We start from the raw sequence: 18,388 nt of genomic DNA on the forward strand, positions 1-18,388 counted from the left end.
TCTCCTGTTCCTTCTCAGCAACAGAAATCTCCTCTGCTCTATCTTTGCAGTCCACAGCTTTACTGGAGCTTCCTTTCTGGCCAAACTCACATTTTAAATCATACTGTTGGGCTCTTTGCTCTTGATACTCAACATAAATTTGACTAAAAGCCCCCAACAATAGCCATGTCACTGCCTCAACATTTGACTGCCTTGAAATTTCTTTTGCCGGATTAATCAGTCTGCCAGCCACCCTTAATCTCAGTATCAGGCAAAGACACTGGAAATGAGCAAAATGCAGACAAACTTTCTGCCAAGCCATAACACACATCATCTAGAATCCAACAACCAATGTAGTCCTTCTTCCTAGCAGAAATCTCCCAAGCCTCGTCTTTACCAACAGGATTTCTATTAGCCTTCTGGTCTTTTGAGCTCTGTCCAGACTATCCCACACAGAACAACCAAAGGTGTTCTAGCACTTCTCTTTCAGGCAAAATCTCCAAACCTTTCCAAACACTTCCCATAAGCCATTTCCAAAGGCTTTTGAACCACATGGTCAAGTATAGTCACAGCATTTCTCTGGTACCAAATTCTGTCTCGGTTACTTTTTTCTCATTGCTAAGACAAAATACCTGACACCCAGAATTAAGGAAGGAAAGGTTTATTTAGCTCACAGTTTGTGGAGATTTCAGTCCACACTCAGCTGGCTCCAAGGCAGAGTGGTACATGGCAGAGGGCAACAGTTCATGGTGGCAGAAAACAGCAAAAGCAATAAGAGCAAAAAAGGAGGAGTGGTGACAGGCAGCCTCTTCCCCTCCCTGACACTATATGAAAACTATCTGCCCCAGGGCAGGTGTAGCACTCACATCCATAATTCCAACATTGGACCATGAATCAATCATAAACTCTAGAAGACCACCCCATGACTGCATGAGGATTTGGGGGGATGTCCAGACACAAACCATAACAATTTATACCCTGACACCTGAAGCCATGTGACCCAGCAAATTGACTAGCACATCCTCATCTATTTGAATAATGCTGAGCTGCAGCATCTATCATCATCTATTTTACTAGGACTAGATACTGCCAACAAGGGCTCAGTAAAATTCTTTCAGGTATAAGTACTTCCCGGAGAGTAGAAAATGACTATTAATTCCCACTCTGTGGCTAATTGAAAGCATTCTAGAAGCTGGCAAAGATTAAGGACCTTGTCTCTCAGCCAGCAGCACAAGTCAGCAAAGGCACTGTGTTTATCTCAGCCAAGCAGAGACTTGCTTCAACAATATTTCTGATTTTGACAATGCTGACTTTCAGCAGGGACAATGTCCCACTTTCCTCTCCTTTAACATGAGAGAGAGATTTGAGTATAGTTATTCTACAGTAGTAGATAAGGATCACTTCACTAGGAACTCTGAGATCTGTGACAGGAGCTCTATGTTAGCAGAATGATGGATTGTGGAAGATGACCAAGCCAGGGTCCAGAGGACTTAACTTCCAGCCTGACATCCAATGGGAGTGATGAAGGAAAAGGAGAAGGGAAACAGGCAAAACTGCAAAGAGACACCAGTAACCCAATCTCCAAGCCTCTCCGAAATACCTTCTTTTGCTATGTGTCTAATTCTACAAGTTACAAGGTGGCATGTAACAAATTCTGAGGACAATCAAATTGAGTGTGAAAGTTTAACACACAATCGAGTTGGGCCTGAAAAAGTGAAGTACAATTGAGTTTGTCTAAATGAATCAGGTGTAATTGAGTTGGGTAACTGGATTGTACTCAGCACTGGCCTTTTGCCAAAATGAGGGGCACATAGCCAAAAAGGCACAACTCAACTGGGCTTGAAATTTTCACAGAATATTTTTCACAGAACAAGAAATTGTTCATAGAATAGAGAAACAGGTTGGGAATTTGACTAGTGAAACTAGTCAGTTATAGCCACTAAGAACTCACCACTGATTCTCAAACTTGAGGAGCATCATAGTAATCTGGAGGGCTTAACACACTTCTATCCCGGCCCCCAAAGCTTCTTATTGAGGAGGTCACGAGGGAGCTTGAGAATCTTCATGTCTGTTCAGTTCCCAAGGGACGCTGAGACTGCTTGTGTGAACCGACACTTTGAGAACCATTGTTCAACAAATTATTGTAGCTAAAATTGAAGCATTTAAAATACTTTAAAAGCTTTAACAGTTTAAAATATCTATAATATTTCATTCTTTTTTCTTTTTTCTTCTTTTGAGACAGAGCCTCACAATGTGATTCAGGCTGGCCTTGAAGTCACCATGTAGCCCAGGCTGACCTTGAACTCATGGTGATCTTTCTGCCTCAGCCTCCTGGAGTGCTGGGATTACGAGTGTGTGCCACCATTCCCAGATATAATACCTCTAATATTTATAAATTTAAGGTAAGGAAACTTATTGCTCTTGTCTTTACAAGTAAACCTTACAGTTAGAGTGCAAATGTCTCCCAATTTAAGCCAGCTACATTCAAAATAACTATCCTAACCAGCACTATCTCATGTAGCTTGTTAGGGTTTAGATCTAAAATGTCCCTCAAAAGTCTCATGTGTTTAGAGGGAGGCCTTTCCAAAGATGACTTGATCCTGGGGTGCTATAATCATCAGGGAATTAACCCACTGATGAATTCATAGTTGATTGTGCTAATAGGAGGGAATCTGGCTGGAGGAAAACCTTTGGAGTATCTTTGTAGAATATTTCTCTCTAGCACTTCTTGGTCTCTCTGCTTCTAGACATCAGGAGGTGAACAGCTTTTCTACTTGGTGCCTCGCTGCCATGATGCTTCTGCCTGGGAGCCAGCTGACCATGGACTGAAATATTTGGAACCATGAGCCAAAAATAAACTTCTCCTACTTTAAATTGTGCATATCACATACTTTGTCAAAGTGAGGGGGAAGAGGATTAAGATAAGTGTAATTAGAGACCGCTGCTGCTCAAAAGTCTGAGGAAATCCCTGCATATTTTTTGATTTGGTTTAAAATAGTTGTACAGGATAGGTCAGATATTGAACAAAGATTAGATATGTCACTGGCTTTCGTAATGTGTAGCTTTAATTCATCCCATCAGCAAATATTTACTGAGCATTTACTGTTTTCCAGGCACAGAAAGTGACAGGAGAGAAGATTATTTGGCACTCACCAACTGTTAGCACCTGTGTGATCAATTAATTCTTACAGCAGCCCTGCAAGGAACAATCTGAGTTTTTATCCACACTTGACACAGAAGGAAATACTATAGAGGCATTGAACTGATAAGTGAAATTGCAAACCAGGGCTTAACATCTAGGCCGTGAGACTCCCAAATGCTGGGTCTTAATTGCTATTCTCTGCAGTTCTTAAGGTCTAATAGAGAATATTGACATTCTATGATTCAGAGACATGGTAAAGTGAGTTCTGAGAATGGGTGGAAAACTAAATGGGGCTCCATAAACTAGACCTAGGGGCTTAAGGAAGGTTTTCACACAGGAAAGGCCTGCAGATAGATATGCTAATGATTCATCAGGTGAAAGAGAGGAAAAGAGAAGGTATAGGTAGAGGAGAGCCTCACCGCAAACGTTTGGTGAGGATGGAGTACTGGCAATATTTAAGTAAAAAGAGCTTGAAGTGACTAAACAGTAGGAAAAAAGGCTGAGGATCATGTCCTTTAGAACAGCTTGAGGTCCATGGAAGGAATAAAAATATAGGATTGCAAATAATGGCTTCTACTCCAAACCAGCCTGCACTTGTCTTAATGATGTCATTAGACAGCCACACTTACAACTTTGAAATTATTCATATTTCTGACTCCACCATTCCTACATCTATCCACTTGCCTAAATCAAAGTCTTCTAACTCTATTTTTTCTCCATTCTTGAGAGGTGATTATATATGATCTGCACGTTAAGGATGAGGAATGGAAGTGAAGACAGATATCTTCATCAAAGCCATTCAGTCAGTAAGCATAGAGTCAAGATTCAACCCAGGTCCAACTGATTCCAGAGTCTCCGCTCCTTACTGTCACTGCTCAGTGAATGACAGTGAGCTCCTAGCAAGTTTCCCATCTCTTGCCCCTTCCACTTCATTTCTTATAGCATTACTTTTCACGTTAGCCTGTTGCTCAGCACTCTGTCCAGTTGGGCTGCACACTAAGAAGATGGTATTTCCTTCCCAGCTCTCGATTTGAGTTCTGAAATCCCACTCAATCATTAACACCTTTCCAAATGCTGTCATGTTCAGGAAGGCTTTCTAGGGCTCTGACATAATGGGAATCCCCATAGCATTATAATTGCATAATCTGATCCATTCATCACTTGTTCTATGGTCTAGAACAGTTGTGGTGAACCTATGGCACACGTGCTGCAGTAGGCTGTTTGTAACAATGAAAGCTCTAAAAGGTTCGCCATCATTGGTTTAGAAGCTCCTTGAGGAGTTTCTAGGAGGACAAGAACGTATTTTATTCAACCCTGGAATTCACATTGCAGAGCCTTGATTAAGATTCAATACATGTTAGTGGAAAGGAAATGCAATAAGAAGGAAATGGAAATTATTGTAGGAGGAAGCTGAAATGGAAGCTGTATTACAGTAAGGGCACCATCTTAAGTCACTAAAACTGTATTACTTAACTGAATCTGCAAAACGGAAATCCATTTTAGTTTTCTGCATAATTATTTAAATTGCAAGCCATAACTCTTGCACTCTGGTTTAGGTAGAAAAAGTCATTCTGAAATTATCCTTCAATTTCTGCTACTTAGCGACAAATAGCCACTATAATATTCATTCTTCCTTAAGTATCTTGGTTAATTAAGCATGGAATCATTTGAATCAAATAGCCAAAGGGAATAAATTAATATATCAGTTAAATGAGGTTCATCTAAGATTTCAAACCAAAATTCTTCCATGATTTATGATGTTAAATAATTTGACATTTGAAGGTGCAGAGTTTTTCACTTAATAAAATAATGTGAATCATAAGGAGTGGGAAACATATCTCATTTGCTAAGGTAGTTATAGGAGCAGGTAAGTTTGGTAGTGTTGGAATGCACTAACCTCAGCAACTATTAAGGGAGTCTCTACACACAAGCATCATTTTTTTCTCAGCACAAGCAATACTTACAAGTGAAGGTCAAATCAGCATGGCAAATATGGCTAACTTTTGGTTCTTAATCACGCCAAGCAGGAGATGCTTGCTTGCTTGAAATATAGTTAATCCCACTTGCAGAAGCCAAGGTTTAATAGCAGGCAAACTTGGCAGGTAGAAATTATAAATACATTTGAAATTTTCCCAGCTCAATTTGCCCTACAGGGGTTGCTGTGATTTTCAAGATAATTTAAAGATAGGGAAGCAAGTCAGTAAATGAAGTATTATAGAGGTTAACAAAGAAATGGCAGAATTTTTATTTCTTCCCGGTAAATGAAGAACATGTACAAATACATGCTCAGGTGTATACATGGCAAATAGTTCAGTATCTCTTTTTAAAAAAGAACCAAGATATGAAACTAATAGAAAACCTGTAATGTTTTGGGATCTTGCCTACATAACAAGATGACCATATCTGATTCTTTGCACAAGAAAAAAATGAATTTAAGGTATCAGTGATAAAGAAGAACCTGTGGGCCACATCTCTCAGAGTACAGATCCAATGAACCACCAGCTAAGCAGTAGAGTTTTTATTTTAAGGGGAGCAGAATGCACAGCAACCTCACCTTTTGATTCTATTGCCAAGGCCGCCAATCTCAAAGCACCGTCTCCGGAAATGTTCCTTATGCAACGCCTCTTTAATACATTCTCACTCCAGCAGGGGGTGAGGACATCAAAGGGTTTTTCCAGGCTGGGATTCTGGAAAGATCACCTTTGAAGCATAACTTTTTTTTGGTGGATGCTGGAAACAGCTAAATTGTTGTGGTGGGGTTGCAAAACCCAGCCTCATACAGATGGAAAGATTGGTTAATTGGGCTGTTGATTTTGTGTTGCAAGTGTCTGCTCAGGAGGGAGAGCAGGGACCAGCAAATAGAAGAGGTCAGCACAGTTCTCTTAAGGGGCAGGTCAGGAGAAATGACCAGGAAATGGATTTGAGGCCTCTGGAATGAGAGAGGGTCACTTCCCACAGATGATCCTATATTGGGACTTCCTGGATAACTGCTGACCACATGCTCCCTTGGCTGTAAGTGAAGTAGGAAGATTTAGCTGTTCAGAAAATAGGCAGAGCAATGCTGTTCAGCAAGTATAGAGCTCATGAAAGAGCAAGGCTTTAAAAAATGGAAAAGGACAGTTTCTCAGAATAGGAAAACAATAATCACAGTTTATTTTCTTCAAAGGAGATAGAACAAAACAAAAGCAGGAAGTGTTGTTCTTCCTTCATCCTGCCAGATTTTCAATGGAAAGTCAAGCGTGTGTATCAAGCATGATAAGGGTGAAGAGACGAAAGTGATACCACTTTTCAGTTTTTGAAAGGAAAACACAAAGATGTATCCTATAACACACGTTCTTCATTTTGTTCTTTCAAAGCACGCAGTACATGCCACACTATGAAGTAATTCCCACAGAAGTAGTCCCAAGCATGCAAACATGACCCACATTCAAAATTCCCAGATGCTTCTGGTTTCTTAGCAGGCGTTTGGGTTCAAGGCAGGCATTTGGGCTTTAAAAAATTCCTTTTTCCTCCAAAACAAAGATGATTCAGGAGCCACATGAGTTAGGTTCTCATAACCCTCAAAGACTCTTGCTTTTCTGTGATTACAAAGAATATTTCTCATTTTTGTATAGTGAAGAGTCTGATATTTTTGAGTGTAGATACTTTTCAGAAAGTGCTAAGAGTTTGAATACTAACCACATGTCCTCCATAATTTGTATAAAACAATAAAAAACAAGTTATTTACATTCATTATCACATAGTTGGACAATTAATTTAATATGCTCCCTGGTGGGTTCATGTTCTGATGTCATTTCTGGGATATAAATCAAATTTCAATAAATTCTATTAAACAGGAGTGAAATAATACACAGAAAATACCTCCCTTACAAAAATCACAAGCAGATGGTTTTAAAAATTTTGTTTATAATTCAGTATTTTTGATCCCACTATACATTTTATTTATTTATATTTTTTGTCTTTTTGAGACAAGGTCTCACTACGCAGTTCAGGCTGGCCTTGAGCTCACTTTGTAGCCCAGGTTGGTCTCAAACTCTCAATGATACTCCTGCCTCAGCCTCCTGATTGCTGGGATTACAGGCATGCACCACCACATCTAGCTATACATTTTAAAATAATAAGAAAACAATAATTGTTAAAAAAATTGTTAGTCCCAAGAAAGCCTGAATAAATCTATTTACCCCATCATATATCTAAAGGATAGTACTGTATTTAGCAGTACAAAAGTGGTAATATACTAGAAGAAACAATTATAGACAATGTAAGAATTTACAATTTCCCAGAGATGATGCTGAGAGCTTTCCATGTATTCTCCATTAATCCTCACAAAGAACTTATGATACAGATTAGGAAACTGAGTCCCAGAATGATTTTGTGTCCTGTTTTATAGTCACACAGCTAAGTATCATAGTATACACAAAAACTGCATTCTAGAAGTTAAGTCCAGAGAGGATGGTAATGGTTAGAAGACCTGGGCCTTTGGCTTCAGCTTACTGTGACACATGGGGTAAGTTACTCTACTACACTGGACCTCTGTTGTTTCATCTGCAAAATTAGATTGGAATTACTGGTTTATACTACTCCTTTTGGTTTGAAAATTCTATTATTCCTTTTGCTAATTTCCAGATGATGAAAAATGCATACTGGGTTACAAACTAGGATAATGTAAATGTCCCTTTCCCCATTAGCCTGGGGAGGGAAAGAGAAAGCTAGAAAAAAGGAATTAGTTGTGGAGTCAGGAATTCTAGTGAATATATGAGAATATATCAGGAACTGTCAGACAGGGAGTGACTGCACGTGTTTAAATTACCTACAAGCGTTCTGTCATTAGGTTCTTTTGCATGAATGCATAAAGGTTGACTTGAAAATTTCTTTCAGAGGAAGATTTATTCTTCTGGGACCACACTTTAACAGCATGCACAGCAAAACTTCTTCCCTATCTCAGAAATAAGGGTGAAGTCTCACTGAAGTTTTCTCAGTTTTTATGTTTAGCAACCAAATGATTGAACAAGAAGTGAAAGGGTGGTTACTTTCTCTCATTGATGTGACAAAATACCTGATGCCCAAATTTAAGGAAGGAAAGGTTTATTTAGCTCACAATTTGTAGATGATTCAGTCCATACTTTGCTGGTTCCAAGGCAGGGTGGCACACGGCAGAGGGCAACAGTTCATGACAGGGGAAGGCAGCAAAAGCAGCAAGAGCAAAAGGGAGGAACAGCAGCAGCAGCAGCAGCAAGTCCCTTTCCATCCTTTATATTGTATGCAGGCTCCTCACCCCAGGGCGGGTGTAGCACTCCCACCTTTAATCCCAGCATTGAACCATGAATCAATCACGAACTGTAGAAGCCCACCCCATAACTGCATGAGGTTTTGGGGGGACATTTAGACATACATTATAATAAAGGGCTTTCTCCTGTATGCACGTGGTGTCCCTTGTTTATTCTTCACTTTGATCCTTGTAGAGAAAGCCCAAGGTCTTTAGGTAAACAAAGGACTAAAAGATAGACCATCTATATTCAGAAGAGAAAGAATCTGAAATTAAAGTTTCTATAGCATTTATTTTTGGGAAGAGTAAGAATTTCAGGAAGGAGATGAGGTAGCAGCTCAGGACTCTGTCTTTCAGGATGGTTGGGTATGCAGGAACAAAGGGAAGGAAAGCAGGTGAGGGTTGTATCCTTATAGCTATCACTCATTCTTCTTGTCTCTATTTTACAACAGATCTCCTCAGAACATTTAATAGGGTATGATGGGAAAGACAGGAATGGAAGAATACAATTCCATGCCAAGGTAATGTGGCAAAGCAAAGTGGCTTTGGGAGCTCATATAAGAAGTATTAAAACATAAAAGAGGTGATTGGCGTAAGCGCAGCTGAATCTGAGGACTGAGAAGTATCTTAGAGGTTGTTTTGTTTATCTGACTTACCTAATGGGAAAATCATTGTAGAGCACCACTGAGAAAAGGTGAGGCAGGCTGTCTGAAGGTTCTAAGTAGCACATTTTCTTCTTCAACAGGTACAACAGGTATAGCATTATCCTCTCCCAGCCATTGGCTTTGAGGCAAGCTCAATGAGGGCAGGAAATGAGTCCTAATGGCTTTTGCATCCCTAGACATTTACAAGTTTGTACCAAGCAGATATTCAGTAAGTTGCTGAATTAATGCATAAGTAGATTAATGGAGATAAACTGTCTAAAGAAATGCATTAAGCCTACTTTTCAATCAATATAATATGTCTTCATATATTTACTAGCAATGACCAGATCTCTGAAAATTTCTGTTCTTCAGGCTAAATAACCTTAAATCTCCCAATCAAAGCTCACTGCTCTGGTGATCTAATTGTATGAAAATCTCTCGTAAATCCCAACATTTCTGGTCCATCTCCTTCTAATTACATTTTAAAAAGATTTCACTATAATTTTTTCACACTGCATGTATTTTATTCCCTACTTTGTTATGTAGCATTACACTATGGATGTTTTCTCAGATTATTAACAATTCCTCACTGAGACCATTTTAAGTGCTTATTATACTTCATTGGAGAAATATCTAGTTATTTAGCTAACCAATACCTTATAGTTGTATAGGCTCAACTATATTATTACAATAGATTGGGTTTTGGGGAAAAATTGGTGTACATGAAGTTTTTCACCACTCTTGATCACCAATTTAGGACACATTGTCAGAAGTATAGTTATCTGTCAAAGAGCACACATTTTTAAAGGAAAATATACAGAATAATTTTTTTATGTGAACACATCATGGCTTTATTATAGTTATGTTAAAGTATATTAGAATACATTTTGATGCATTCTGTTTTAATTTCTAATACAGTAAGCACTGATAGCTATAGCACACAAACAACAGCTCTTTAGAGTCCTTAAGAATTATGACAGTACACAGGGCTTGTAGGCTCAAAGGTCTGAGAACTGCGGGTAGAGTTCATCCTTCCCCTCAGTCCCCACTTTATTCAGGAGGGAGATGGTAATCGACAGGACAATGATTACATTGCCTTCACTGAAATAACAGACATTTTTATAAGATTTGGAATTCTCTTCCTCAAAATCCCTCCTCAAGAACAGGGTGCATTCTCTTCTGCATTGCTGGACTACCCTGCCCTTTCCCTTTATAAGCTTCATCTCTGCTTTGGGTATTTGTTATATGTTTATTTCCTTTTAGGCCCTTTCAAGAACGCCATGAACTATTTTGCTGCCTATGTCTTATGCAGGACTTAACATATACTCAACACATATTATACTGAATAGGTGAATATTGTGCAGCATGTAGTATTAAAATGTATTTGAATTCATGCCATCATATATATGTACATGTTTCCATATCCCCACCTCATTGTATTAAAGCCCTAAAAATATGATATCCCAAATGGGATAAAATACTGAAATTCAGTTGAATTAAGATCGTGATCTAGAATATAGCACTGAGCTCATAGGAATTCAACGAGTGTGTTAAATCCCACACTGAGAATTCAGTGTGATTGAGATCTGAACCTTACCAGCTCTCTGGGCAGAAAATTTCCCTCTTGGCGGGCAATGACCAGTGACGCTGTCTCTCCCTGCTTGGTGCTCCTCAGCATGGCCACAAGTTCTTCCTGTGTCCGTCCAGTGACGTCTCTGCCATTCACCTAATAAAGGCAGCCATTGAATAGCTAGAGTCAACCACTTGCTATCTCCTTCTATCCTATGTGCTTATTTAGAGCAAAACAATGGGTTCCCATGACCAGTGAAATTGCGTGAAGACGAATGCTAAACCCACAGGCAAAACTCAAGTACATTTCCAATAATATACCACTCTCTAGATTACGATCCTGGACAGATTCAGTCAGTCAGTAAACACCAGCATTTTCCCCAAGACAGCACATTCTCAGGAGAGGAAAATCAAACTGGCAGGTACCAAGACTGATTTGTCAAATAGGTAGGAAGGAGACTTTAGATGCTTACTTGGCACCCAATATAACAAGCAGAAGTAAGCTACTATTATGTTGCAAATTCCTCAGAAAATATGTGTATTTCAGTACAATTCTAAAGTTTCCCACATGTCTAGGAAGCTATAGTTAGCAGATCGTCATAGCTTCCTGGAATTTCTAATTTGAAACTACATTCATCATTTGGTACATCTTGCTTTCTGATCTAGGACTAGTTGAGAGTTGTAGCACTGTTTTTAATGCAACAAGAGAATTAAACACACCAGGCAGTATCAACAAGTGATTTCTGAGAAGGTACATTGGCAATATATAAACACCAATGTGATGCTACTGAACAAAAATAAATACAAAAAGAATAACCCTCTTGTCTTGGGTATTGTAAATGCTTCTCTCTGCAAAGCCCCTTATACCATAAGTATTTTCATTACTAATTGAGCAAAGGTGATACAGGTTTGGAAAGGCATGGATCAACCTGAGACACACATGGGCCCACCCTAAATAATTAACTGGCTATTGTAATGGCTTGGCTGTGACTTTGAAATTCGAGCCCTAACTGAATGGATGATGAACTTCTGGAGTCAATCCAAATTTCTCAGGGGTCTGAAAGGTACAAGTAAAAGAGAAGATAAAGTTTTCATTATGATTTGGCTCCATCTCACTGACCTCATTAGGGATTTACAAAGTTAGGCTGCTCGTTAACTAATTTTATAATTAAAGTCATTACCTTGTCTACAAGTAATAATTTTCAATATATATTATATTCACAATAAAATATTAATATATAGTCAGCCCTCCATATCCATGGGCTTAGTAACTATGGATTCAACCAACCTCAGATAAAAATGTTGGAAAGCAAATATACCTGTTGAACCTGAACAGATTTTGTTCTTGTAATTATTCCCTAAAGGATATAGCACGACAACTACTTACATAGCATTTACTTTGTATTAGGTATTGTAAGTAATCTAGTAATGGCTTCGAGTATACAAGAAGATATGTCTAGGTTATACGGTAACACTATAAAGAACATGAGCATCTGCAGATTTTAGTATTGCCCAGGGCCCCAGCGACACTGAGAGACAACTGTATATGTTCATACAACTGTCTCTTTCCCCAAAAAGTATTTTATTGAAGGGATGAATTTCAATTTTTACCTCCAAAATTCTGTCGCCTGATTGTAGGCGGCCATCTCTTATTGCTGCTCCCTTTGGTAAAATGTTTTTTACAAAAATTGGACCTGGACCGTGAATGGAAGAGTCTCTGGTAACCACAGTGAAACCAAGTCCTTCAGGACCTAGAGCATAAGACCAGAAAATGCATAGTCACCTTCAGCATGAGGAATATTACATTCAATATTATAGTAAAAATGACCTAACTTAGAGTACTGTCGAATAACTAAAAATATTTGAACTGCACATTTTAAGTATGCTTCAGTTGTTTGGGTTTCAAATAGAGGCTGCACTTCCTGTCAGACCAAAGTTGTATCAAACTGAATTTAGGTTCAAATATACATGTGTAACACTTTCAAATCTATTCAGGTTGTGGAAGAAGTGTACATGTTATCCACGTACCCAGGAGACTGATTCTCTGTAAACCCTAACCCAACTCCATACTTTCCTGAGAAGCAAAAGGCTGTGTGAAGTGAGTTTTGCCAGTCTCTTGATGAGCTGGCCAATGTGTGGCTCACTCCTCTGCCTGTGTCCTGAAATCTGAACTGCTGCACCACTGTCCTGTCAGCTACTTCCGCCTGTTCTCTTGCATCTCCAGTTTCTCCCTTCCAGTGTATTTTTCCCTCTGCCTAAAGCTATGCTCAGATTCCTACCCCAGTGATGATATGCCTCAGTCTTACTGCTTCTTCAGGCTCCAGTCTCTAGTGACCTATTGCTATGGTTTGGGTAAGTGTTCCCCCCAGGCCCACATATGGAAGGCTTGGGCCCCCGCCTGGGCACTCCTGTGAGGTGGAGGAGCCTGTAGGAGTGGGGCCCAGTGGAAGGGTGCTAGGTCACTAAAAACAAACACTAGATGAGGGCTTAAGGATCCTGGTCCCTTCCTTTCCTCTGCCTCCTGGAGGCCACACAGTAGGATGCTTGCAGTCCCTACATTCCCACCCCGATGAACTATCTCACCACAGACCCAAAGCCACCAGGGAACAACCATGGATTCCACACCTGGGGAGCTAAAACACACTTTCTCTTCTTAGGATGAACTTCAGGTATTCTATTATTCTAATGAAAAGCTGACTGACACACACCCATGATCACACTCAGTAATATTTCCCATCCTTTATCTTTGCTTCTTATCTAGCTTTGGCATTTCCACCAATAATTTTCTGAGATTCACTCTCTCTATGTTTTAATGTCTTTACTTTCTGATTACTTTTCGACTTGTCTGATCATTTACATTTGTCACTAACTCATACCATTGTCCTCCCGCATAAATACAGATGTTCCCCAAGCCTTTCTTCTAGACCAGTTTGTCTGCTAGATTTCTTACCCCTGTCAGTCTTGGCTCTAAAATCATCTCTCGATGGCATATGCTAGATCTCTTTGCTCTTTTTTTTGTTTTGTTTTTTTTCTGGTACTGAGAATCGAACTCATGACCTTGCGCTTGCCAGGCAGGCGCTGTGCTGCTGAGCTAAATCCCTAGCCCCTTATCTCTTTGTTCTTAATGTCACTTACGAATGTCAGTTTCCAGACATGATTATTGGTGCTTCCAATATCACCATGTACCCCTTCTCCAGTACAGGTCCTGGTCTTTTAAAATACCCTAGTCTACTTAAAATTCTAACTTCTATCAATAGTGTTCCCATTGTGCATGTTTCCTTGGCTGAAAACCTGAGCAATACTACAGTTGTAATTTCTTTTTTTTTCTTCCTATAACCATTCATCTATTAAGGCATGCATATTATATTTTCTCATTTAGATAGAGGTGATGCACTAATTACTGACTCTATATTGGTCTTTTTTTTCAGTATATCTTTTTGTTTTCAGATTAATCTTTCCAAAGTTGAGCTCTGATGTCATATTCTTTATTTTTTTCATGCAAGACTTTCTGATAGATTTTTAAAGTGATTCTGTGACTGATTTATCTTTCTGTCATCAGAGCACTCAGCTTTGTGTCTTATATACAGCTAGGTTACTTGTATAGAAATACAACAAATAACAATGAAAAACTCTAATTTCTAAGCACACTTGAGTATTTCTTGCCTAATAAATTTTATTCCCAGTATAGTATATTTAAAGGTAAATGAAATTTTGATCAAACAATCTTCAGAATAGATTTTATTAGAACAGTTAAAAAAGACATGTTACTTATTTTTAAAATACATTAATAGTAATTCCAAAATTACCTTCTGACCAAGAAATTCTCTATTAATTATGTCAAGAATCTACAAGGTCTTGGTTTCTTTTGAGTTGTCTTGAGAAATACAGAATTTTAAAAGGTTGCAACAGTGGAAGACAACATCAGGCACAGGTTAAAAATGAACAAAAGCATGGATGTGCATGGATGCTGTGGTGTGTGTGTGTAATACTACATAAGTATGCATACACACACATGACTTAGTCTCACTCATCTGCATTTGAAATGGAAAATGTTAAGAAGGTGAAAGGGAAAAGAGTATACATGTTTTTAAAATGAAATTAGGTATGTTTTGGACAAATGTAATGTTGAATCAGTGAAATTAACAATTATATATTTGCTATCTACACTTGATCTTAGCCAAAAGGCCAAAAAGTGAATATATTTGCTTTCTGAAACGTAAACTTCTTGCTGATCAAAAAAGATGTCCTAGAGAACCAGAAAACGTATACTGGAATCTGATGGATCTTCACAAAAATCACTAATTGCATTGAAAACTGGGACAACCAAATTCTAGTGTTTACTTAGTATTAAATTATAACACAATACTGCTCTGCTTCTATCAAGTTTGCAATGATTCTTTCCACTCCTCAACATGTCTTTATTTTCTTGTTTCAAATAATCTATACGCTGCAAGAGAAAAGAAGAAAGTACTACAATTTTAAGAAATTCAAGTTACCTAAGTATACACTTAGATCCATTCTTTGATACAATTAAATGAAGGGAGAATTAACTAAATTAGCCTTAATGCATTTCTCTTAACCAATTTTACATGTTACAATAATAGAATGCTATTAAGCATAATTTAATAATTACCTTTCTTTAGGTCAATTTTAATTTTCTTTGCATGTTTCTTGCTGCCAAACCCCATGAGAGGGGAGAGTGAGGGAGAAGAAGGCTTTCTTCCTAGTCTTGGTACTCTGGGGCTCTTGCTTTGTTGCAGGGAAGGTGATGGATCTGCTTCAGGACTATTTATTCCTGTGAGATTTACTGTCTTTAGTCCCGATTTGCCATGGACAGGAGGCAGCGCCTTTGTTCTCGAAACGCCATCATTGTTACCAAAAATGTTAAGAGGTCCAATGACTGATTTTTCATACTGTTCACGGTTTTGCGGTGAAAGCACATGGAGGAGCACATTTGGGGATTTCATTGCCTGGCGAAAGATATCTTGAGCCCTTGAAAGAGTTAACAAATGCACAATGATATGATGTTTAGCATCAGGCCTTCTGGGGGACCCCAGCATGGCAGCAATGAGAAGCACACAGCAGTGTAAGCCCAGGAGACACTGTCACCATCACTGCCAGTGTGACAGTGTTCATTAAATACTAGTTACTCCTTACTACCTGCTCTCCAGGTGCTCCTGCACTGGGATCTCCATGGACGAGGACCATTCATAACTCTCATGTACTCTCTTGACCACAGAAGGTAAATGTCATTAATTTTCATTTTGCAAACTCCAACTGAAGCTCTGAGACACTAAATAATTTACCCAAAGGGCCACAGATTTTAAATCTGAAAATATAACCAGGAATAATGACTGAAGAATATATAAAAAGCAAAATTTAATTTAATTGTTTTGTTTTGTTTTGTTAAGACAGGTTTGGCCTTGCACTCACTGTGTAGCCCAGGCTGGCCTTGAACTCACAGTGATCCTCCTGCCTCATCCTCCCAAGGGCAGGAATTACAGAGCTGTGCCACCACACTCACCTGTAAAATTTAATTTTAAATGAAAAAATTATTTGATATTTTGATCAGATTATTAACAGGTTATTTTTGCCTGTGATGAATCTGTTCCTACTTCATACTGAATTATTATAGCCCTCAATTTCCACTCATGAAATAGGGATGACGCTTGCCTTGCACATCTCTTAAATTCTTGTTTAAAAAACATGTGATACATAATACAATTATTAATAATTATTTTAATTTTGTTTGTCATTAGTTAGTAAAACAGATTCGCTAAAGGCCTCATTTCTGTCCACATGTAAACAGCCAGTACGTATTTTCCTTCTACCCAGAGCTGTCCTCCTTTCCTTACACATAGAATATTGACAAGTAAGACCCACACAGCAGATGTATCAGGACCAGTTTCCCTGGTCAGAAAGGGATGATACTGAATCATCAAGGGATGATAGTGAATCTTTTTAAATGGTATTGGAGCTTAGTCCCATAATTTATAATGCCAGCATAATCCCAACACATGTTAAAAAATACAGACACTTCCTAACACTGTATATTCCAGTTCTTGCATACAGAAAGTTATTCCCCTAACATTTTCACATTTAAAGAGATGAATTCTTTGGGGAGAGTATTTTAATTTTTTTATATTCTTCCATTCACTGAGTCCTCATAGGTATCTACCACAGATTGTTTAGTTCAAGGGAGGTTGTCGACATCAAATAAGTTAATTAATAAGTTGAACTAATAGTCTGTGAAAAGAGCCATTAAATACCAGTCTAACTGACCCATAGCCCAAGAAAAACAAACCCCTCCATAGATAACCCAGTAAGACAACCAGACAGGAAGCCTTGCTCTATAAGGTTTAACATTCCTGGGGATGTCGGAAACATGTGTGGGCCACCTTTGAGTACACTCAAACATAAAATGCATTTGAAAGTGACTGTCTGGGGTCATTTAAAGGGAACTGACCACAAATTCCCCCTATGATTTTGATCATAATGAGTATAGTAATGATTATAACTGTTCTAGGGATCAATAAAGTAAATAAAACAATGAAAAAATGCTTACTGAGCAAAAGTTTTGTCTACGAGATCCACATTGTTGATTTTTACAATGCATTCATTTTCCTGAAAGAGTCCCTCCTGCTTGCACCTGCTGTTTTCTTCAATGCCTCGGATGAAGAGTCCTAGGATCCTAAACACAGAATTTAGGTTGAAATGCAATTCTTGTATAAAATATGCTAATCATTTCTCCACTTGCTACTATTCAGAAATAAGTATTGATTTCTACTTACAAAATAAATTATACCTTCTATTCAGGCAACTGGTTTTGATTGAAATCCTTGGTCACACACACACACACACACACACACACACACACACACACAACCTTACTCAAGAGAAAAAGCCCTTCAAGACATATATATGTAAACACCAACCCTGAGGCCGTTCATCTGTGAGCCCATTTCTCATTTTTCATGCTGGCCATAAACTTTGCAAAGGCCAGTGTAGCTTAGTGGTGTCAAGGATGCCAGACTCCTGGCTCAGGGAGGGCTTCACAGTTGACTGGAACGAGTAAACCAGATTAGTGCCGAGACAGGCAGTGTGAGGTGCAGTTTAATTTGCATTTTAAGAGGTAAACAAACATGTAACATGTGAGATTCTACTGGTCAGAGGGATGCTCAGTCTCATCCATTACTGCTCCTGAATCAGGTGTTTAAGTCTCAGGATTGAGGAGTATAATACAAGGTTAAAGGACTAGGACCAATTAAAATGGTCAGTATAGAGTTAGTGTGCAATAAAGGTGGAAAAACTGGAAACACTGCAAAGTGTGGGGTTAGAAGATTTAAGAGCTGTGGGAGTAGGGTACACCCACACCACACCCCTGTGTCCTGCTGACTGCTGGGCTTGGGGAGAGTTGTCTGAATGTCAGCAAGGAAGATGTGGATTCAGAGAGAAGACCCAGGGATTCCTGGGTCTTTGGCTCAGTGTCAGAGGGGCGGAGGCTGGAAAAAAAAGGAAAGGGAAAGGAAAACTACAGCCATAGGAATGACACTTGAAGCCAGGAATGATGGTGCACACCTGTAATCCCCATCCTCTGGGAGGCTGAAGCAGGAGGATCACAAGTTTGAGCCCAGCCTGGGAACACAGTGATATAGCGAGACCCTTGTCTCAAAGTAAAAAATAAAAGAAGAGCTGGGGCTATAGCTGAGTGGCCCTGAGTTCAATCTCCAGTCTCTCTCTCTCTCTCTCTCTCTCTCTCTCTCTCTCTCTCTCTCTCTCTCTCTCTCT

The 18,388-nt window shown here is 38.9% G+C and overlaps 1 protein-coding gene across 1 annotated transcript in view; it reads right to left on the bottom strand.

The window, feature by feature from the left end:
* Pard3b (par-3 family cell polarity regulator beta) overlaps window positions 1-18,388 on the bottom strand; it is an 864,914-nt gene that overhangs the window by 445,485 nt on the left and 401,041 nt on the right. Inside the window, exons 7-10 of the mRNA XM_013520665.1 lie at window positions 17,166-17,291; window positions 15,234-15,592; window positions 12,212-12,351; window positions 10,629-10,757 (exon numbers count right to left, since the gene is read on the bottom strand). Coding sequence (XP_013376119.1) covers window positions 10,629-10,757; window positions 12,212-12,351; window positions 15,234-15,592; window positions 17,166-17,291 — 754 coding nt within the window. The remainder of the gene's footprint in view (window positions 1-10,628; window positions 10,758-12,211; window positions 12,352-15,233; window positions 15,593-17,165; window positions 17,292-18,388) is intronic.

This window comes from Chinchilla lanigera, unplaced genomic scaffold (assembly GCF_000276665.1).
Source record: "Chinchilla lanigera isolate Chin_1 unplaced genomic scaffold, ChiLan1.0 scaffold00056, whole genome shotgun sequence".
In the NCBI taxonomy this organism is placed as follows: domain Eukaryota; kingdom Metazoa; phylum Chordata; class Mammalia; order Rodentia; family Chinchillidae; genus Chinchilla; species Chinchilla lanigera.